General features: G+C 45.5%; 1 protein-coding gene across 3 annotated transcripts; it reads left to right on the top strand.

The window, feature by feature from the left end:
- Positions 1–12849: 12849 nt before the first annotated feature.
- On the top strand, positions 12850–21766 carry G6PC1 (glucose-6-phosphatase catalytic subunit 1). Of its 3 annotated transcripts, XM_065909230.1 has the most exons (6): positions 12850–13236; positions 15674–15783; positions 16965–16970; positions 18151–18173; positions 18792–18907; positions 20570–20891. In XM_065909230.1, exons 1-6 carry the CDS (start codon positions 13007–13009, stop codon positions 20742–20744), a joined length of 660 nt encoding a protein of 219 aa, XP_065765302.1. In that variant the 5' UTR covers positions 12850–13006; the 3' UTR covers positions 20745–20891. The 3 variants fall into 3 exon arrangements, with proteins under 3 accessions (XP_065765302.1, XP_065765300.1, XP_065765301.1); XM_065909228.1 differs by lacking the exon at positions 16965–16970 and having other exon boundaries at positions 12872–13236; positions 18068–18173; positions 20570–21766; XM_065909229.1 differs by lacking the exon at positions 16965–16970 and having other exon boundaries at positions 12892–13066; positions 18068–18173; positions 20570–21766.
- The last annotated feature ends 1610 nt before the right edge of the window (positions 21767–23376 follow it).

Genomic DNA, 23376 nt, shown 5'->3' with positions numbered 1-23376 from the left:
ACTTGGCCTGTGCCAAGGGGTGACCAGGTTTCCTCCACTCAGGCCCTGCAGGTGGGTGTCTGCAGCTTCTGCCCCGTCCCTCCTCCTCACCTGGACCCTGTGAAGGGAAAGAGCCTGTAGTATTCTCAGTGGAGCTTGACTCTCAGTTACCTTCCCACTGCAAATTATTTTTCTTTAGCCAACTGCCCATGCACCTCATTAAGAAGGGTTTATATTCTTAATTTGGGTGCACATATTGTTTAACATGGGTTTAACATGGGGCTTTCCCAGAGGCTCAGAGGGTAAAGAATCTGCTTGCAATGCAGGAGACCCGAATTCTATCTCTGGGTCAGGAAGATCTCCTGGAGAAGGAAATGGCAACCCACTCCAGTATTCTTGCCTGGAGAATTCCATGAACAGAGGAGCCTGGCGGGTTGCAAAGAGTCGGAAATGACTGAGCGACTGAGCAGCAGCAATATTGTTTAACATGTGAACTACTTTGTTAATAAAATTGTTGATTCATAGAAGAAAATGAACACTGCAGAGACTTCCCTGGGGGTCCAGTGGCTAAGGCGCCACACTCCCAATGCCAGGGGCCTGGGTTTGATCCCCGGTCAGGGAACTAGATCCCACATGCCACAACTAAAGATCCCAAATGCTCTAAGGAAGAGAGACAATTCCATGTGCCACAACTAAGATCTCTTGCAGCCAAATAAATGTTAAAAAACAAACAAACAAAAAACTACCAAAAGTCATCCTTGATGCTTGTAACAACAACAGACATACACCTTGGCCATAGTCTGTGGGCCAGGATTTGATGGGGGAGCACGCCCTTTCTCAAGGACCCTCAAAGAATATGATATCTCAGCCTCTCCCACTTCTCCCATTGAATGGAGCCAAGATGGTGGCAATGACTCTGGGCTAGCAGATTTCCATCTGCTGCCTCATTTATTCCTCACAACTTCCTTGCTGCTGCTGCTAAGTCACTTCAGTCGTGTCCGACTCTGTGCAACCCCATAGACGGCAGCCCACCAGGCTCCCCCCTCCCTGGGATTCTCCAGGCAAGAACACTGGAGTGGGTTGCCATTTCCTTCTCCAATGCATGAAAGTGAAAAGTGAAAGTGAAGTTGCTCAGTCTTGTCTGACTCCTAGCAGCCCCATGGACTGCAGCCTACCAGGCTCCTCCATCCATGGGATTTTCCAGGCAAGAGCACTGGAGTGGGTTGCCATTTCCTTCTCCATCACAACTGCCTTAAGAAGCAGATATTGTTATTCCCATTTTACAGATGAGGGCTCAAACATTCGGAGGGATTATGTAACTTGCCCCAGGTCACCTGACTGGTAGGCAGTGGGGCTGGGGTCAAATCCAGGTCTTCGTGGAATCATGCCTGACTCCTTCCTCTACACCATTGCTCTTCTCCACTGCCTGGCAGCCTGGTTAAGAATTAAACAATGTAATGCTTGAGAAGCACTTGGCACCTGATCCATGAGAAGTGACCCTCTAGGAGAAAAATCAGACTCAGTGGACCAGAGCAGAGATCTGCAGTTGCCTTAAAGCAAAGCCTCTCAACCTTGATCGGACATTGAAATCACTGGGGAGCTTGTAAAACTCCACACACCCAGGCTGCCTCTCAGCCCAATAAAATTAGAATTTCTGGAGGTGAAGCTCAGATATTAGCAGCTTTTTCATTTCTCCCCGCTGATTCTAACATGAAACCAAGGTTGAGAAAACCGCAGGACAGCAGTTCCATTGCAAACCTGCCAGAGGAGGCTGACCAGAGAATCTAAAAAGAATGAGGCTGTCTGAAGGTACTGAAAAGGAGCATTACAGAGCAGGCCCTGGCAGGGACAATCCACCCATGTCTGGAGCAGACGATCCGGCCCACAGCCAGGACTTGTCCAGCCCTGGAGGCGCAACAGCCACGTGGATGGAGACTCCAAGCCCTCTCAAATCTCTCTCATGACCAACTGCTGCTTCTGAATCGCAGCTCAGTGGGCCAGCTTCCCACCACACCTCAGTCATGGAAAGAAAACGGGCAAGTCAGTCATGGCTCTTTTGTAGATGGTATGCATGTATCTTGTGTAAATTGGTATTCTGTAAATGTAAATTAATGTAGATTGATAATTGCTTTTGCTTTGACAGTTATTGGAAATGGAGATTAGCCTTCAGGTGTTACTCTGGTAAACTTTTATTTTCCCTAAAAGACCACCCCTCTCAGGGAGCTGACAAGTGTGGTTTCTGATTTAGGCCCCTCACTTGGACTGTGGTGAATTCACTAGGAAACCATCATGGGAAATCCCAGAGGACATTGGCCAGACTCCCCCGACACAGCACACCCCAGCCTCACCACAGACTTTGCATCTAACATCCTGTGCACAGACTCACTGTGAACGAATTCTCACCTTCCTTCCAACCCCCTCCACAATTTTCCTTGGCCAAACTGCACTTTATAAATCTTCAGAGCATCCCACTGTCTTTAGGGCATTACAGATGGGGTACAGCAGCCCCCACCATCCTGATGCCCTGCATGCTGGCACTCCCAACCATGGGACCTTCCCCAATCAGGCAGTTCCCATCCACTCACACCTCTGCCTGTGAGCTCCCCTCCTCCTTTCCTCTGGTTCCTTCCTCTTTCCCCTTCCTCTCTTCTTTATTGGGTGACACTTTATTCATCCTCTAAAACCCAACTCGAGTATTATTCTGTCCCTCTTTCCCTGCTGGTGGCTTTGTTCTCCCTGCACCCTTAGTCCTTCAGAAAGAACTGTACAATGGAGGTTCACACACTGAACTCTAGTTAATTATCGACACATTTCCTCCCCTTGCCTCCCCAGGGTTAGAACCATGTCCTGTTGGCCTTGGTGGCCTGGTGCCCAGCATGGTGGCATGCCCAGAGTGTGTGTGCTTTAGTCGCTTCAGTCATGTCTGACTCTGTCTGACTATGAGTGCTTAAAGGTATCTTTGTTGAAATCTGAGCAAACAGTGACAATGGTTACATTCAGTGATTCAGGTAAAAAATCATTTCATTTCCCATTTCTCCTTTGACTACCTCAAAAAAGAAAATCTAAAGAAGCCTAATGTCTGTATAGTCAAAGCTATGGTTTTTCCAGTAGTCATGTATGGATGTAAGAGTTGGACCATAAAAAAGACTGAGCACCAGGAATTGATGCTTTTGAATTGTGGTGCTAGAGAAGACTCTTGAGTCTCTTGGACAGCAGGGAGATCAAACCAGTCAATCCTAAAGGAAATCAACCCTGACAATTCATTGAAAGGACTGATGCTGAAGCTGAAGCTCCAGTCCTTTGGCCACTTGATGTGAAGAGCCAACTCATTGGAAAAGCCCCTGATGCTGGGAAAGACTGAAGGTAAAAGGAGAAGGGGTCGGCAGAGGATGAGTTGGTTAGATAGCATCACCGACTCAATGGACATGAATTTGAGCAAACTCAGGGAGATAGTGAAGGACAGGGAAGCGGGGCATGCTGCAGTCCATGGGGTCCCAAGGAATCGGACATGACTTAGCAACTGAACAACAACAAAAGAAGGCTAAAGGGACTTCCCTGGCCATCCAGTGGTTAAGACTCCGCACTCCCAGTGCAGGGGGCATGGGTTCTATCACTGGCCGGGATGAGATCCTGCATGCCTCATGGTGTGGTTAAAAAAGACAAAGAAGCCCAAAGATCTTGAGTGAATGATCACTCTGGCTGCACAGGCTAAGCTGGGACTCAGGGCCAAAGGGCAATGCTGACACACTAGCTCGAGTATTTCCTTTCCAGATGAGACCTGCACTGCTGGGATCAACAATCCGGCCAAGGTTGCAGGAGGGAGGGGATGGGACAGAAGCGCCTCAGAGTAGGTGGGTGTTGGCAGGTCCATAACCCTGTTCCCCATGCTGGGCTTTCCCTGAAACAGGCAGGAGGGGCCCAGAGCCTGGGATGGCATGGAGTGGGAAGGCTTAAAGCATAGACCAGATGTTGGACTCCAAGTAGTAGTAGTAGTAGCATCGCTCAGTTGTGTCCAACTCTTTGTGACCCCATGGACTGGAGCCTGCAAGGCTCCTCTGTCCATTGGGTTGTTCAGGCAAGAACATTGCAGTGGATCTCCATTCCCTTCTCCAGAGAATATTCCCAATCCAGGGATCAAACTCCAGTCTTCTGCATTGCAGGCAGATTCTTTACCATGTTATAGAATTTAACATGTATATAGGGATGATGTCTGTGAGGCAGCAGAGCAATGAGCTAAAGTTTTCCTCATTCTGTAACGTGGTGTAGTGTTTTATAGTGTGGTTTCTAGAGACAGATTGCTAGGATTTGGAACTGGCAAGTATGGTCCTGAGCAAATTAACTTCTCTGTGCCTCATTTTCCTCACCTGTAAAATGGAAACAGTAATAAAAATCTCACTCAGGATTTTTATGAGGACTAAATGAATTAGCTCATGTAATTTTCCAATACTAGTTCTTTGCATGCATGCATGCTCAGTCGCTTCAGTTATGTCCAACTCTTTGTGATCCTATTGACTGTAGCACACCAGCTCTTCGTAGGTAGAAGAGGGATGGGATTCTCCAGGCAAGAATAATGGAATGGGTTGGTTCACATTCCCTTCTCCAGGGGATCTTCCCAACCCAGGTATCAAACCCAGGTCTCCAGCATTGCAGGTGGATTCTTTACCCACTGAGCCACCTGGGAAGCCCATACTAGTTCTTCAGTTCAGTTCAGATCAATTCAGTCGCTCAATCATGTCTGACTCTTTGCGACCCCATGAATCACAGCACGCCAGGCCTCCCTGTCCTTGGCATATAATAAATGCTCAATGAATGCTAGTTAGTGTTTGATATATATTTTTTTAAATTTAATTTTTTTGACTGCACTGTCTGACTTGTGGGATATTAGTTCCATGACCAGGCATTGAACCTATGCCCCCTGCACAAGATCAACCCTAAATTTAAAATCTTGACTTCACATCTTGACAGGAAAAGGGGCAAAGTCACAATGCAAAGGGATGTATGTCAGTAATGGGAGGAACCACTGCAACTGTCTAATGAAGTAACCATACTGACCCTAGATATGCAAGCAGAATCAGTTCTGGTGGCTAGAAGGGATGCTTTCTTGGCCTCAGGGCTCAGGATAACTGGAAAAGGGTTAAGGTATATGCAAAACAGGTGTAATGCAAGGTTTGAATATGCTAAGTGACCTAAGGCAGGAATGATTAAGGACTAACGGAGTTCAGGTCTGACTGATCGTTTATGGCTGATGAGGGGTGGGCATCAGTGGATTGGGAAGGCTTTATTACTTGGCCTTGAAGTATGTTCAGAATCTGGATATGTGGAGATGGGAGGGTTTCTATTCCGGATGAAGCAAAGTTAGGTGAACCAAGGCATGTTTGGGAAATTAGTATGTTGGGAATGAGGGGGTCCCAGAAAGAGAGCTGCAAGATATAAGGCTGGGACAATAATTTGAGTTCAGACTCTGGGTGAGCTTGAGTTTGAACTTCATTCTGAAGGTAATGGGGAGCAACGGAATATTTTCCAGTGATAAGTGGAAAGAACTGTACTGTAAGAAGGCTCCTTTGCCTTTGCCAGTGGCCTGTAGGATGGTTCAGGTTGGGGAGTGAGAAGGGGCATAGGCCATAGGCATTAGGACATAGGCATTAGGTAATGAAGGAACCAGCAGGTCTAGGCAGGGGGATTGATGAGTGGCCACCTGAAAAGAAAACCAGACAAGACCTGATGAGGTGTCAAGGATGATTCAAAGGTGGTCAGGCTCAGTGCCTGTAGGATGACAGAGAAGGAAGAGATGCATCTACAAAACAGAGAAGTCTGGAGGAAGAATATTTCTGGAAGGAACTCAGATTTGGAGGATGTATGAGGCCTCCCCAGTGGCTCAGTGGTAAAGGATCCACCTGCAATGTAGAAGCCGCAGAAGACTCAGGTTCGATCCCTGGGTTGGGAAGATCCCCTGGAGGAGGAAATGGCAACCCACTCCAGTATTCTTGCCTGGAGAATCCCATGGACAGGGGAGCTTGGTGGGCTACAGTCCATGGGGTCACAAAGAGTCAGACACAAGTGACTTAGCATGCATAGCATGAGGCAGCCAGGTGGGGTCCAAGAGGGTGGCCTAACATCAGATCGACGATGGGAGGAGGAAGAGGAGAAAGGAAAACAGAGCTTGTTGCAGCAACACTGGAAACAGTGAGTGTGTGTGTTTCAAGGCAGTTATCTGTCAAAAGCGTCAGGTGTAGCCAAAAGACTAACAGAGGAAGGATGAGAAAAGGTCAACCAGTAGACTTGACAGTGGGAAAGTCATGGTGCCTTCCCAGTAAAGCAGAGGAGGTTAAAGTTGCACAGAGCTGAGGAGGGAGCAACTCACATCCTGATCTCTGGAATTCAAGGTTGGAGAGATCCCCTGAACTTACACAACACTAGCACCTCCCCTTCCACTTCAAACATACTACGGTGCAGAAAAACTTTAAAATATTCAAAATAAAACAAATCTTTCCTTCCATCCTAAAGAAGGGAAGCATAATAGGCTCTCCTTGGCCTTCTCCCTCTCTCTCCCACTCTCTGGCTGGAGATCAGGCGCTGTCAGGACTCATGTTTAGGGAGACAGGCGTTGGCGGGATAGACAACTGTTTATTTCCTAGCGGAGCCCTGCTGTGTTTTCATAGCTCAGAATAGTTCCTTGGCCCTCTCCAGGCCTGAGGGGAGGGGGAGAAACCTCATTGTTTGTTTTCATGACAATTCTGGGCCTCACCTCTTCCTTTTTCTCTGCATCACGGTTCTCATTTGGGAACTCTCAGAGGGGGTAAGGTGTGGGTTAACAGGGTCCAAGACTACTAATTTCCTAGTTATGTCCTCTAGCTGGGCTCCGGAAGAGGGAAGGACTAATAACTGACTGTACAACATGGGTGTTTTGGTTGGGATGAAAATTCTGAAAATTAAAGAAAGAGTTGATTAAAGGACTACAGGGCAGAGCTGAGAGAGAAAAATAGTAGGGGGAAGAAAAGAGGGTGAAAGGGACGACCCCCTCCCCCAACCTGAGTCACAGCTGGGTGCCAGGCTGTCTGTAGGGAGCTGACTTCCACTCGAGAATTGCGGGAGTGCTTCTCTGACTCCCCGTGTATCTCAGTTCTTGGCTGTCCTAGCAGCACCCAAGTTTGGAAGGTGCCCAGAGATGGAAGGAAGAACTGACTTCATTGAACAATTTTTAAAAACTCTGAAATTTTTGTTAACTATGTGGATACATTACTTTTGAAAATATTTTAATTAAAAAGATATGCAGATACTATTGTATATAATATAAACAACATGGACCTACTGTATAGTACCGGGAACCATATTCAATACCTTTTGATAACCTATGGAGGTGGAGGTTTAGTCGCTAAGTCATGTCCAACTCTTGCAACCCATGGGCTGTAGCCTCCTCTGTCTATGAGATTCTCCAGGCAAGAATACTGGGAGATAATCTGACAAAAAAGTATGCACATAAATATATTTATAACAGAATCACTTTGCTGTATACCCAAAATAAATCAACCATTCTTCAATGTAAAAAATTCCCCCCAAAAGATATGAACACATTTATCTTTTTCCTTCTGGTAATAATGAATTATTTGCTTCTATCAAATAAAAGTCAGGCACCACATCATCAGAGTTACTTTCAAACAAGCACCCAAAACTCAGAGAATGTTAAAACTGAAAGGTGGGTGAGTATCAAGTATCACTTTACAACTGACTAGAGTGAAACCCAGAGAACTCTGGTTATTTGGCCGAGGTCACACAGCTTTTTAATCATTCTCTTTTTTTTTTTCCTTTTAATATTAGTGATGGCAATGGGGGAAGGACAGTCTCCTGGATTGCCTGCTATAAGCTTGAGACTGTTTCTCAGTCTTCTTAGGAAAACCAAGATACTCTTTCTGCCCCATACCCACCTCCTACCCCCCATCCCCTACCTCACTTCACTCCCCATCAGGCTGAACTAGGACTGCACAACTGATGTCTCTTCAATTTCCTCCCTTACTTTAGTTCTTCCAAAGAATACATGAGTTGAAGCAAGGAGGAATGCAGGTCAGGGTTGGATCCTTAGCTGGAGTCACCCTTCCCAATTCCCCTCAGCCAGCCCCTCTTTGTCTCTGGAGTATAGGCCAAGACAAAGAAAATGAACTTTTTCCAAGTAGTTCGAACCACTTTTTTAGAGTTTTCCTTCCTTTGCTTCTGCCTCTGCCATGCAACGTCAACAAAGTTTAACTCCTGGCAAGAAAGATAGAATTCGACACATAGAATGTGTCCTGGCTGCTAGAGTGGTTTGGCACCACCAAGGGGCTGATGGAGAATGGAAGAAGTGTCTACCCCTCTGGTGGTGAGGGAACTAGTTGACCTTTTTTGAAAACAGGTTAATCTCTGGAGGGAACAACAGCTTCTTTGGGAGGGGGAGGGGGTTTAAGGAAGAGGGAGGAGAGGAAAAAAATGGTCAGTCTGTACTCCCCATAATGGCTTGGATTGAAACACTGACTGAAACCGCCCACCTTGGCCAGGCATGATAGTAACCATTTGCATGAATAATTTTATAACAGGAAGTCTTGGTAAGAAACACAGAACTAACAAGCCACCACCAACCAGAAGAATTTGGGAAAGGTCAAAGGGGGACACCGTGTGTCTACCAGCCTCCCGAATCCTCCTTGCTGGAATCCATCTTGGATGTGCAATGCGTGTGCCATCAGGAAAGATCCTTTGTCAGGATGATTGGCCAGAGACAACCCAGAAACTAATCCCATTACCATAAAACCCCTGAGACTGTGAGCCTTGTGGCAGAGCTGTTCTCTTGGGTCCCCTTGCCCTGCGGCTCTCCACCTGGGTGCCTCTGCCCAGTAAAATCTCTTGCTTCGTCAGCACATTTGTCTCCTTGGACAACTCACTTCCAAGTGTGAGACAAGAGCCTGCTCCTGGAAAGGGTCTCCCTTTCTGCAACAGGATGATTCATTTGATTTTAGTAGAAGGCAGATGCTGGGGTGACAAGAGGTAGGTAATGAGTCAAAGATTCTTAACTGTTAACCGTGAAGCAAGCGTCCTGCAGCATTTTTCTGTGGACAAAATGTCCATCTCATCCTGAGACATGAACCACGCTCCCCCAGCCTGGTCAATAGATGCACAGTTCAAGGTCCTGCAGCTGAACTTTCCCACCGTGCTGGAGATAAGTCAGCCATTTTCACTGGCTAACAATGATTAACCCACCTCTCCCTCCACCTGTTTTTACCAACATATTTTTGTAAAAAAAAAAAAATGATCTGGGTCACTCACATCAAAGGAAACAGCAGCTGATCCAGCCAATTTCTGTCTGCCCCTCAACCCCAACCCCACCCCCACCGCACGCCCCCACCGCTGATCACTTTGATAGGAAAAAAAGCACCTGAAAAGAAATTTGGTGGAGTGGGAGGAGAGTTCTTGTTTTATTTTATTTTGGCTACACTGGGTCTTCACTGCTGCACACGGGCTTTCTCTAGCACAGGCTTAATTGCCCTGAGGCATGTAGAATTTTAGTTCCCCAACCAGGGATCGAACTTGTATCCCCTGCATTGGAAGGTGAAATCCTAACCACTGAACCACCAGGGAAGTCCCAAGAAATTAAAAAAAAAAAAAACAACATCGTACATCTTGCAGTTACAATTGTCACCCTTTAGAGACATCTACGTTGTTACTAAAAGCTTTGGACTGAAGCTGGGTTTGGCCTCCCTGCTACTATGTGCAGACAAGATCCACTCTAGTGATCATAGCTGAGCAGAAAGGCAGCTCCTCTCTCAATGGGACACAGAGCCCCAGCCACAAGAGAGGATTTGGCTGTAGGTGAAGTCACAATCTCTTTTTGTTAATAAATGCAATTTTTTGATGAGGTGCACGGTCAGTTATGGCTCCTTCCCTTTTGCTTTCCCGTCAGCAAAGAAGCTTGTCTGAGTGAATGAGTCAACCTTGCTCTGGGAAGAAGTTGCCAGATACACTGAAACCAGCTGCTCTTAGTTAACAGCAGACCAGACTGTACTTTCTGGAACTTTGCCTTCATGTTCTTCCCAAACCAAGATCTCCAAGCCTCTGAATTTCTGTTTGTGCAGAGAGTGCCTGGGGAGTGCCCAGCTAATGTGCCTGGGAGGGACCTGTATAATTTTCCATCTTCACTGTTTCCTAGACTCAGCAGTTGTTTCCCCAGAGAGCATTAAGAAGACTTGAGTTACTAAACTAAATCTTGTCATATTATTTAGCTAATCTAAATCTTGTCATATTATTTGTATGACTTTGAAGCTCCTTAATAAATTAACATTTGTGTTCCAAAAAAATAAAAAGTCTTGACCCATCTCTGCCAAGGACAAAATAATAGGGAACTCACTGACATTTGTATAAATGGATTCTGTTTTCATCAAAGGATCCCCCACTGGACATAGTTAAGTAAATGACTTCCCTGCCCTGCTAGAGAGAGTGTGGAGATCCCTGAGGACAACCGGGATTTAACTTTGAATTCCTCTGAGAGCCAGGCATGGTGCTTTGCTCAAGAAATGTTTGTTGAATTAAACTGGAGAACTTCTTGAAAGATGCCAGAAGCTGGAGGGAGATGATGGAATCCTCTCTCTGGAGATAGTTCTTTAAATGAGAGAATTCTCACCGAAACCTCCAGCCACTCAAATGCTTCTTCCGCAGTATTCACTACAAATAGTCACAAGTCCCTGGAGGATTTGAAAGCTCCCAGTTTTTCTCTTCAGTCAGCTTTCTAGCAGGCTCAAGTACTTGTTGGGGTGAGGGTGGGGGGCTCTCCTCTTTCTGCACCTGATAAAAATTTGCTGGAGGCAGCAGATAGGGGCTGGAAGTTAGAAAAGTAGAGACCAGCAAATAGTCTCATGATGTAGGCAATTCTCCAGACAAGAGTCCCCCTGCCAGGCAGGCAACCTGTCAGAAAGACTCCCCAACTGCCCTGAGTGCCCAGAGGGATATCAGCTCCATCTGCCCTTCTTATCAACAGGCTCATGCTCCCTGAGTTTCCCCCAGAAGATAGGGCTCTCCCCTGGCTCCCCATATGCTGAGCACGTGATGGCACCCCGCCCAACTCAGGTACTCTGACTCCTAGCAGCCAGCGGAGTGGGGAGACCCAGATAGTGCCTCTGAATATGTTGTCAGAGCATCTGCCCAACTTGCCCTTGTCTCACCTTTGACCATAGAAACTTCAGTCCTGAGGGATCATCGCAATAGATACTCAGTACTTTCTAGGAAGGCTTATCTGGTTAGAGAGAGGGGGTCACCTCTTCCCTGGGGCCCACTCCCTGTGACCTGGCAGTCCCGATAGTGCAGAACACCCTCCCCCTCTACACCACAAGGACATTCCTCATTTGCAGCCCACTCACAGCCACCAACACCACCATCACCCCAGCTCTCCCAGAAAGGAGTGGCAGGATAAGGATGCCTGGGCCAGCAGAGACAGTAGGGTCAAAGGCAGTTAAATTCTGCTGGAGCTGAGGAGGAGCCCAGAGGGGTGGGAATGAGACTCCAGATCATACCTCCTGGATGAGGTTTTAATCATTTCCAGCGTGGAATGTGGTCAACCTTTGCTACAAACTCATTTGCTCTGAGTTTCTTTTCCCTGTCCCTGAACTACCCCTTACAAAGCAATTGTGGACTTGCTAAGGGGGAATTCAGGTGGATTTCAACAAGGTTTATACCCATTGGCTCTTATCCTTGAAACTGCACCAGCCTGTCACCTGGCTCAGACCCTGCTCTCTTCACAGTCCTAGGTCATCTGAGTGTGAGGTTTTGGTCTCTGTGGTGGTGCAGGATGGTTCCTGCTTGTAGGAGTGAGCAGGCAGCTTTGCTTCTCATAACTTGGTGTTTCTTACTTTATTTCTTGTCTACATCCATGGCTATAATAGTACTGTATTGACTTCTTGGTGATTATACTTATCTATCTATCTGCATATCTCCAAGTACGAATGAAAGAAGACTCAAAGTACAAAGCCCTTTCCAGAGTCCCCAGTCCCCAATTTACTTGTGATTTTATTTAGAACCACTTATTCATCGTATGGGCTTCCCAGATAGCTCAGCAGTAAAGAATCCACCTGCCAGTGCAGGAGACTCAGGTTCAGTCCCTGGGTTGGGAAGATCCCCTGGAGAAGGAAATGGCAACCCACTCTAGTATTCTTGCCTAGGAAATCCCATGGAAGGAGGAGCCTGATGGGCTACAGTCCACGGGGTCACAAAGAGTCAGAGACGACTTAGTGACTAAACAGCAGCAGCAGAAATTCATCATATTGCTTTTGACTGACCCACGAAGCACACACATATGCACTCTATTGCTTATACTTATGTGTTAAAACCCCAAAGGTCCTCGCTTAAAGGACGCTAAATTAATTAATCAGTGCATTCAAAGATGATTCTTTTCTGGACCTAAGAGATACAGAGCCAATACTGGAAAGAGGGTTTGATCTCCCAAATCAGAGGCATTTTCTAGATCCTAGTGAAATTCAGAAATGTCCAGCAATGTGACTGTCCCCACTACAATAGAACTTATTATATTTTAAAATTTAACTATTTAAAAGTTGAATTGCTAGAGCACCAAGACTTTTCTTTGTTCCCAAATAAGTGCAATTGCAGACTTAGGAAGTCAGACATCTTTGCAAGAACCATGGCAGATTTAGACTCTGTCCTGTGTCTCTGGCCAGGTTTCAGAACCAGGAGGGCAACCCCTTGTACCGTCAAGCAGCAATGCCAAAGTTAATAATTGGCTGTGCCAGCCCATGGCCGATCAGGCTGTTTTTGTGTGCCTGTTTTTCTATTTTACGTAAATCACGCTGAACATGTTTGCATCAACCTACTGGTGATGCACCTTTGATCAATAGATTTTAGACAAAAGTGGTTTTTGAGTCCAAAGATCAGGGCTGGGTTGGCCTGCAGACTGGATACAGGGTGTATAAAACAGAGAGGCAAGGCACAGGCTGATAGCAGAGCAATCGCCACCCAGTCTGAAATAACTGCAAGGGCACAGCCAAAGGCTTCCTGAGTGAGGATGGAGAAGGGAATGAACGTTCTACATGACTTTGGGATCCAGTCAACACACTACCTCCAGGTGAATTACCAGAACTCCCAGGATTGGTTCATCTTGGTGTCCGTGATTGCAGATCTCAGGAATGCCTTTTATGTCCTCTTCCCCATCTGGTTCCATCTTCAAGAAGCTGTGGGCATCAAACTCCTCTGGGTAGCTGTGATTGGAGACTGGCTCAACCTCGTCTTTAAGTGGTGAGTAAGAGCCGGACAAAGAGGAAATCAGCAAGGAAAGAGGCTGGCATTGTCTTTGGAAAGGTCTGTCCATCGGAAGTTGCTTTTTCATGCTATTCATGCAATCATAGTTTACTCCCCTCCTGTCTCTGGATCCTCTATAGAAAGAGGAAAGACAGAGAAAACCCTGTCAGTGAGTGAAGATACAGGAAAGGCAATTTCATATGGATGGAAGGCCAGCTAGACCTAGTGAATTATAGGCTATCAGCAAAGAAATGCCATTTTTCTGTTTGCTTGTTTTTGTGTTTTTTTGTTTGTTTTTATGGCTGCTCTGGGTCTTGGTGGCTGTGTGCAGGGTTTCCCGAGTTGGAGAGAGCAGGGGCTACTCTCCAGTTGGGGTGCATGGGCTTCTTGTTGTAGTGGCATCCCTTATTGTGGTGCACGGACTCTAGAGCTCAGGCTTCAGTAATTCTGGCGCATGGGTTTAGTTGCTTCGCAGCATGTGGGATCTTCCTGGAGCAGGGATCAAACCCGTATCCCCTGCATTGGCAGGTGAATTCTTAACCAATGGACTACCAGGGAAGTCTGAAACTCCGTTTTATTACCTTGAAGCAGCATAGGTGACACATAGATAGGTGTGTGAAGGGAGAAAGATGAGGTATGAAGAAAGGAGACAGGCAATTTCAAAACCCGTTGTGTGAGGTCATGAAAAGCAATTCAGAGACCTCTCTTGTTCAGCCAGCTTTATGTCTTGGGCAACTCAGAGCAACTCTCTGAGTTTCTGTTTTATAATCTGTAAACTTAGATTATCTCTGGGATCTTAATAATTACTATAGTTATCAACAATTGTTGATCCTGTAGTATGTGCCAGGCCACGTGCTAAGCACTTTTTTATAGGGTGTTACTACTATATTACAGACGAAGAGACTAAGGCACTGAGTTAAGTGACTACAAAAACATAGGTAGTAAATGCCAGAGACAGGATTCAAGCCCAGGCAGGCTGACTTCATAGGCAAGGCTCTTAAGAATTATGTTATATCCAGTGCTAATAAACTGACTTTCAAAAGGTAAAGAAGCCCCAATTTTAGTATTTGCCAATTTCTAACTGTGTCTGTTATCCTGTTATGACCATTTTCAAGCTATCAATGGGTCTGGCTTGCAAAAACTCTGAATATTTTACAACTGTTAGCCAGTACCAGTTGACTCCAGCGTATCACTACTTTGGTCTCTATTTCTTCATGTAGAAAATGAACAGTTTGGACCAGCTGCCCTCAGAGACTTTTACCATCCCTGAAATTATCTTTGTTCACTGTCAGGTGATTCTTAAGATCTCGTCTAGCTTTAATTTTCTTTGGCCATAAACAAGAAAAGTCTTGAACATTGTTACTGGGCTCAGAAGCCCAAGACATATTGGTGGGATTCTGAAATTTCTGTTGAAAAACCTACCAAGTTTTGTCTATAACTTCCAGTATTCAATAGCATGACCTTAAAAGACAAAAAGATAAAGGGTTATTCCAAATATATGATTTCATGTAAAGAACCATGGATTTTCTCTAACTTTGTAGAGGTCAGAGTTAGTGGCTGTGGCCAATTTTAGTGAGAAGTCACTATTCCTCCACTGCAGAGCAAAAGAAGCATCCTGACTGACCCTTCACACCTGTTTCCACAATGAAAAACATGCTTTTAAAGGGGAAGTGGTTTGTCTGAGATATTGTTTCAAAGCCAGAGGATACAAAACAAGCAAATAGTAGCTATGTATGTCCTTACAGAAAGTGATTCTGATGGAAACAGAGACCACATCTCCTGGGAGGCTTGTCCTTGGGGCTGGGGCTCAGTCTCTCAAATCCGGAAGAAACCCAAGACTTTGGAGGCCTGAAGAAATGATCAGTAGGATATGCAAATCCAAGTCACAAACTGTAATCCCTAGGCATCCTTCTAGGGCAAATTCTTCTCAGGGTTAAAAAAGAAAAAGTTACATAGCTGCTGTCAATCTACCTGCCAATGCAGGAGCCTTAGGAGACCTGGGTTCTATCCTTAGGTCAGGAAGATCTCCTGGAGGAGGAAATGGAAACCCACTTCACTCTTCTTGCCTGGGATATCCTATGGACAGAGGAGCCTGGCGGCTACAGTCCATGGAGTCACAATAGTCAGAGACGACTAAGCAACTAAACCACCAGCAGCTGCTGTTAATATGGTTTTGAGGATATGGGATTTATTTATTTATGTTTCAATAAATAATACCTCCGAAGGCAAAATTCACAAGTTCTATAAAGGATGCTCCATAAATGTCTCCCTCGCCTGCTTTTCCCTAACAGCCCAGTTCCCCTTCTTGGAGGGGCTCGTGTTCTGTGTTGGATCTCATGGATCTTCTCCCCGAGCTACTCTCTCTTCTTGAAGGTGTGGCATGGGGCCAAAGCATTCCTTCAGTAACTCCAGACCTGGTTCTGCGTTTTCACAGGGTGCTCTTTGGACAGCGCCCGTACTGGTGGGTTCTGGACACCGACTACTACACCAACACCGCCGCGCCGCTGATAAAGCAGTTCCCGGTCACCTGTGAGACCGGCCCAGGTGAGAGGCCCAGCCCTCATCCAGCCAGAAGCTGGGGGGCCGTGCTCATCGTGGACACCCGTAACATTCGTGCTGCATGGAGCTGTCTTTGAAGGGGACGTGAGCAGAGCCACTCCTTCAAGCTCTGGTCATGGCCTTGGATTTGGTACAATTCCATCTGAATTCACTTCAGCAAGGCCTTCCAGAATAGCCTGTGACTGCCACTTTGGAATCTGCCTAATGTTTCCAGAACGGAAATTGCTAGTTCAGAGAGGCAAGGGCGCCCTCACAGACAAACGGCTCATGAGAGTAACTGTGCTGTGGCCCTTTGTCCAGGAAGGGAACTTGGTAGATGCCTGAGCCCCTCGTCATCTTTCCCAGAAGCCTGGCCAGGGAGCTGTGTCCTCCCCAGCTGACCGTTCAGTCCCACACCCTGTCTGTACTTTACTAGTTACACCCAGACGGGCGTTGTTCAGCCAAATGATAGATTTCATTTTTCAGTAAGAAAAAGCAATATTCAACCCCTCCACTCCACTACAGGTGTTAGTGTCCCTAAACTCAGGGGCCCCATCCCTGACTCCCAGACTAGGGTGTTGCCCTTAGTTATTTGTTTTCACAAAACCTTGATTCACTTTAGAGTATATTCACTCATTCAGACGTTGTTTATCTAGTATCTGTACCAAACATTGTTCTAGGCACTTGAAATGCCTCAGTGAATAAACCAAAGATCCCTACTGTTGGGAATTCCCTGGTGGTTCAATGATTCAGCACCTCACTCAGCGCTTTCACTGTGCTTGGGTGCGCAGTTGCTCAGTCATGTCCAACTCTTTGCAACCAATTCTTTGGACTGTAGCCCGCCAGGCTCCTCTGTCCATGAAATTTTCCAGGCAAGAATACTGGAATGAGTTGCCTTTTCCTCCTCCAGAGGATCTTCCCAACCCAGGAATCAAACCCGAGTCTCCTTCGGCTCCTGCATTGGCAGGCAGATTCTTTACCATTGAGCCCTGTTGTGGCTCAGGTTCAGTCCCTGGAACTAAGATCCTGCAAGCTGTGTAGTGCAACTGGAAAAAAAAAGGCTCCTACCCTTGTGGAGTTTGTATTTGAATGAGATGTGTGTGTGTGAGAGAGAGAGAGATAAAAAATCATAATACACAAGTAAAATATTTAGGATATTAGAAGAAGGAGGAGGAGGAGGAAGAAAGGCAAAGGTTTATGTGGGGTTCCCTGGAAAGCAGACTCAGATGGAGATCAGCATGCAGGAGGTGCTACACTCGAGAGCAGTACTTGTGGAAGGAAGAGATGGAAGCCACCTGGGCAGAAGTCTAATTGCCATTCAGTCTCAGCTAACCCCATAGGAGCTCTGAGTTGATTCAAGGGGACCAGGCCTTATACCCCAATAGAGATGAGTGATTGGATGCAATGGCCACCCCAGGGAAAGGGTAGTTCTGATCAAGAAGGCTCTCATCAGCCCAGGGTAATGTCCAATGAAGTCTGAGCGCTGACGGCCACCTGCAACTGCACTCTCAACAATAGAAAGGAAAAATAAACTCTTTAGTCCAGAAAAGGATCTGGTGGCACAGGGCCCTCCACCTTTCAGGGAAAGGTGGAACAGGAACAGCAATTGGATGCAGTGTTAAATAGAGTGGTCAAGATAGGACTCACTGAGAAGGAGAAATCTGTGCAAAACCTTGAAGGAGGCAAGAGAATTAGCCAACAAATCCTGGAGGAAGAGGTGTCTGGATAGAAAGACCAATGTCACAGACACTGAGGAGGGAGTGTGTTTAAAGGAGAGCAATGAGGCCAGCATGGCCAGAGCTGAGCGAGCAAAGAGAGTAGGAGAGAGGTAATGGAAGGCAGATTGATTTGCAATTATATACCCAGCAGGCTGATTCTGTGTGTAATCTCTAGACTGTATACAGACTGTATAATCTCAAGGGCTGAGGCTTTCTCTGACTGTGCCACCCACTGTTCTCCCAGAGCCTAGCACATTGCTGGGCATGTAGTAGGAGCTTAATAGATATGTGTTACATAGATAACTAAATAGGTAAATGAATGGATGGCAGGAGGGGTAGATGGGTGGAAGAATGGATGAGTGGATAGATAATTGAATGAACAGATGAAAAGATAGATGGCTGGCTGACTGGATGTAAAGATGCATAGATGGCTGGCTGACTGGATGGATGGATGAAAAGATGGAATGAAGGATGAATGCATGGATGGATGGATAGATGATGCCCCCTAGCAATCTCCCAGATGAAGATTTTTTGGCTTTGGTTCATTCATTCATCTCTTTCCTATTCTTTAGGGAGTCCCTCTGGCCATGCCATGGGTACAGCAGGTGTATACTATGTGATGGTTACATCCACCCTCTCTATCTTTCGGGGAAAGAAAAAGCCAACCTACGGATTTCGGTAAGAACTCAGCTCTGGGTTGTGGGTGGTGGATGGCAGGAGGTGGCTCTCTCTGTAGCAGACATACCACTTGCTCTTACTCCATGCCCCCTGCCCACCTCATGCCTTGGGTTAGTACTGATAAGAGTTGTGGCAGTTCTGCTGGGAGTGAACATTAGGGTCACAGAATGTTAGGGCTAGAAGGGACCCACATGGGCAACATCTAATTTTAGAGATCAGGAACAAGGCCAACATATCAGAGGGCTTTCTCAAGATCAGCTAGTGAGGAAGAAGCAGGCTGTAAATAAAAGCCCATTTCCGTACCAAACATTGTGATGCCCCATCCAGTTTAAAATAAACAAACAAGCAGAAGACATTACCTTTAAGGGGAATTTTGAGTATGCAGCCACTGAGTGAATCTTTCATTATGAAACATAAAATAGGGAGGTTGAAATTCACATACACAGGGATTCACCACTTGCCACGGCTATCTTTGAAAATTTGAGCACAATCTTCAATTTACAAAAAATTCCACTAAAGTAACTTGAGTTTGCCAGGCTCCAGTGTTCCTGCTGAGGCAATTCTCTTTGGTGAAGGATCTATATCTGGATTTTCTTATGACTGCCTCTTCCATCGCAGGTGCTTGAATGTCATGTTGTGGTTGGGATTCTGGGTCGTGCAACTGAATGTCTGCCTGTCACGGATCTACCTTGCTGCTCATTTTCCCCATCAAGTTGTTGCTGGAGTCTTGTCAGGTACCAACTGCTCTGGTTCCCTTCCTCCAACCCACACCTACACCATTCCTTCCTAATCAGGACAAAATGCAGCATTCCAGCCATGTTCTGTGTATAATCAACACTGTTAGTATTTCAGCGGGTTGGAAGTCAAGGGTGGGCAATTTAAAGGACTCATTTGTATGGGAGTGCCCAGATCTACACAATTAAGTGTGCTTCAGAAAAATGACAAGACAGCAAACTTACCCAGTTGATTTTGCCTAAAATCTCTGAGATATTTTTACATTCTTTATTTCTTACAGCTCTTCAACTGGAAGTGGGCCCTAGGTTAGGGTTAAGAAAATCTATCAAATTTAACAAATTAACACAATGTTCTTGGAAAGCTCTTTATTCAAATAAATTCATTTGCAAACCTAATAGATAGCCACAGCTGGTCTTTATTATAGGTTCTGGGTTTCAGATATGTTGTTTTCTTAGATCCAGCTAATAACGGGCAGAAAAGACTTAGGTAAGTTAAGTGTAAGAAAGAATTTCTTGACTTTGTGGGAAGCACTGGAATATAAGACCTTCGGGGAAATGTGGAATTTTTCCCCTAGAGACCTGAAAAAGCAGAGGAGAGCAGCATTCACAGAAACATTTTGAGAACAAGAAAAATGATGACTTCCTGGCAACTATGAAATTAACACAGCATTATAGCACTGGGTTCCATGTTTGAGGAAGAGCCTGGAAGTTCATGTTATATGAATTATCTGGGAAAGTTTAAGTCAGAAAGAAGAATAACTATCTTTATTTTTTGAGTTACCAATCTGTTTTGTCTAGCCTTTTCCACCCAGTTTATTATTTTTAAATTGAAGTATAGTTGATGTACAATATCATGTTAGTTTCAGGTGTTCAGCAGAGTGATTCAGTATATATATATTCCTTTTCAGATTCTTTTCCCTTATAGGTTATTATAAAAAGAGTTCCCTGTGCTATATAGTAGGTCCTATGTCTATTTTATATATAGTAGTGTATATATGTCAATCCCAACCATCTAATTTATCCCTCACTCCTGAGAATGAAAAAAAAAGTAAAAGTGATAGTCACTCAGCTGTGTCAACTCTTTGCAACCCCGTGGACTGTAGCCCACCAGGCTCCTCTGTCCGTGGAATTCTCCAGGCAAGAATACTGGAGTGTGTAGACATTCCCTTCTCCAGGGGATCTTCAAGTGTGTTTAAATATGTTAACAGAGGCTCTAGAGTAACTTACAAACTCCTGCGAAAAGAATTGAGACCAATCAGTTCAGTTCAGTTGCTCAGTCGTGAGAGATAGGTTTTAGCTCGGCACAAAGAAGTACCTTCTAATATCAAATTCACGCAAAGATGAAATGGGCTGCCTGAGTGGGAGTGAGCTCTCCACCCCTGAGGGTATTCAAACAGAGACAGGAGGACCACCCCTGACCCTCCTCCCAACACAGGAAGTTTGCATGTGGTGGGGGGAATTAAGTGGCATATCTCTTCCATCTCAAAGAATCTATGACTGAGGACAGGCTGGGAAAAAACCAAAAGACCCTCTAATCTGGCCCCTGTGATTTAACTCCACAATGGTGAAACAGGTGGCAAGTCAACCATTGTTCCAAACTCACCTCTAGCTGATGGGCCAGCATCTTCCCCAGTTCTCATGGTCTTTCCTTCTTCCACTCAGGCATTGCGGTTGCCGAGACTTTCCGCCACATCCAGAGCATCTACAATGCCAGTCTCAAGAAGTACTTTCTCATCACCTTCTTCCTATTCAGTTTCGCCATTGGATTTTACCTGCTGTTAAAGTGGCTGGGGGTCGACCTGCTATGGACTCTAGAGAAAGCCAAGAGAAGGTGTGAGCGGCCAGAGTGGGTCCACATTGACACCACGCCGTTTGCCAGCCTCCTCAAGAATCTGGGGACCCTCTTTGGCTTGGGTCTGGCTCTCAACTCCAGCATGTACCGGGAGAGCTGCAAGGGCAAACTCAGCAAGTGGTTCCCATTTCGCCTCAGCTGCATCGTGGCCTCCCTCGTCCTCCTGCACCTCTTTGACTCTTTGAAACCCCCCTCACAAATCGAGCTGATCTTCTATGTCCTGTCCTTCTGCAAGAGTGCATTGGTGCCCCTGGCATCTGTCAGCCTCATCCCTTACTGCCTCGCCCGGGTGCTGGGCCAGTCCAACAAGAAGACTTTGTAAGGGGATATGGAGTCTTCAGAATTGAAAGCCAATGACTCTGCAAAGGATTGAAGATGGTTGGGGCCTTCTGCCAGCCCGTCGTGGGGCCAGAGGGACTAGAGTCAGCTCAGGCGGCCCCCTTCCCCCTTTGCAATTCTAATTGTATCAGGTGATGTTTTATTGAGAAGCTAGAGAAAGCTTTTATTTGAGAAAGCCTTATTGGAAGGTGGGTCGTTCTGGATTTTTCCTTCGAAGGTGTGCTTTTTTTTCTGTCAGTACAAAGGCAAGACTTCTTGGTAGTAATAGTAGTTTAGTTGCTAAGTCATGTCCAACTCTTGCGACCTCATAGACTGTATCCCAACAGGCTCCTCTGTCCATGGGATTCTCCAGGCAAGAATACTGGAGTGGGTTGCCATTTCCTTCTCCAGGGGATCTTCCCCACCCAGGAATCAAACCCCGGTCTCCTGCCTTGCAGGCAGATTCTTGACTGACTGAACTATGAGGGTAGGGTCAGCTCATGATGCCAGGATGGGAATCACAAGTGAATTTCTCTTTTTTATTTTATTTTTTTTGGTCCTTTTTTATTTTTAATGACAACATGTTTAATTTATAAAAGTTACCTTGCAGGTACGGAATATGTTTATGCTAAGAGTCAGTCACCACTAAAAAGTCAATTCTTTATTAAATCTTCTAGCTAACAACTGCATTTTCTACTCATGCTCGTCATTACCCAGAAAAGGAGAAAGTAGCTGTGGATTTGGTAGGAAAAGAAGGATTGATTAAGGATTTTTTAATATCTTGCATACCCTGAAAACTGTATGTCAAACAATACCTTAATGACTTTGATTATATTCGAATCTTTAGGTAAAAGACTCTCAACAGCAGGGGACAACTTCAAGTACAATTAATCAGTGGTTAGTGGAGTAATTCTGCTTGTATTTTTCTATTGTATATCCATGGTCATCATATTTACTGAGATTTCTGAATGGCTGTGGTGACCTGGATATTGTACTAGGTCAGAACCTTTGTACAAAGTCAGCTTATCCTTCCATGACATTTAATCTTTCTCCTTACTAGCCCAGCTCTGCTTCCCCCAGAATTTTCCACTGATTTTACACCCACCTGCTGGATCCTCAGATGCCTGAAGGCGACTCTGTAGTGGTGCTTTTGTCTGTTTCAGTTAAGCTCTTAAATCTTAGGCAAAATGGCGAGGAGAGGGCCAGGATTCCTCTCTCCAGAAGGTCACTCCAATGTTACTTTTGATTCTTGGAGGGTAAATATGAATCCTTTCCATATCCGAAACCAATCAAGAGCACATTCTTGGAGGAAAAGCCAACTCCTCCTTTTTGCCTGTTCTCTTGTCTCAACTGATTCGCAGACTATGTTTTAAAAAAAAAAAATGCTGAAGCCTATTTATTTGAGAGTCCTTGTTTTTCTACTAATTATATAGCTCACCATATATTATCATTCACACCAACCATCCTGGTCATAACATCTTTGCAAAGAAAAATATATACGTGCAGTATTTTATTAAAACAACATTTTACTTAAGAATGAAGTCTTGTTGATTACTGTATTTTAGAGGTAATGTGATCTGAAGCTTCTAATTCTGGCTCAGCTAAATTTCTAGCTCTTTCTCTAGTTCCCTAAACAAATAATTTGGTTTCTGTGTACTTACATTTTCTTTTTGGAAAAGGAAGCTGTTTTATCTTGGGTTGGGCCAGAAGTCCCAATAGGGCTGCAGAGACTTGTGAAGTGTCAACAAGCGCACAGGCAGAGTTGAGCATATCAACATAGGCCCAATATTGTTGACCAAGATGGAACATTAGTTACCAGACCACAGCACAGCACCAGTTGCTTTATGGGATCAAACTGCAACTTGAGAAGAGACAAGAAGGATCATTACCAAACTAAGCAGTCAGGGAATATAAGTCGTAGTAGCAGAATAAGGCTGAGCCGACTTAGGAGTTCTCCGGTGGCTCAGTGGTGAGGGCTCTGGCACAGGTTCCGTCCCTGCCTGGTCTGGGAACTAAGATCCCACACACTGTGCAGTGCTGCCAAAAGGATTTAAAAATTAAAAATAAAAAGACTGAACAGACTATGGAATCCAGGATCCTGGTGTCAGCAAGCTTTTTGGTTACAGTTAAAGAAAGTCTGAACAGAGCAAGTCATAGCAGCAAAGGATGCTCAGAGATCCTGAAAGTGTCGCTCCAGGATTTATTTCATCCTGGGTGCAGAGTCCCAACCTCCAAAAGCCTTGACTCACCAGCATGACTCTGGATCTACTGAGAGTGAGACCTGATCATTCACCTCAGA

The sequence above is a fragment of the Muntiacus reevesi genome, chromosome 18 (assembly GCF_963930625.1).
Source record: "Muntiacus reevesi chromosome 18, mMunRee1.1, whole genome shotgun sequence".
NCBI classification, from domain to species: Eukaryota; Metazoa; Chordata; class Mammalia; order Artiodactyla; family Cervidae; genus Muntiacus; species Muntiacus reevesi.
This window is presented reverse-complemented; position numbering and strand designations above follow the sequence as displayed.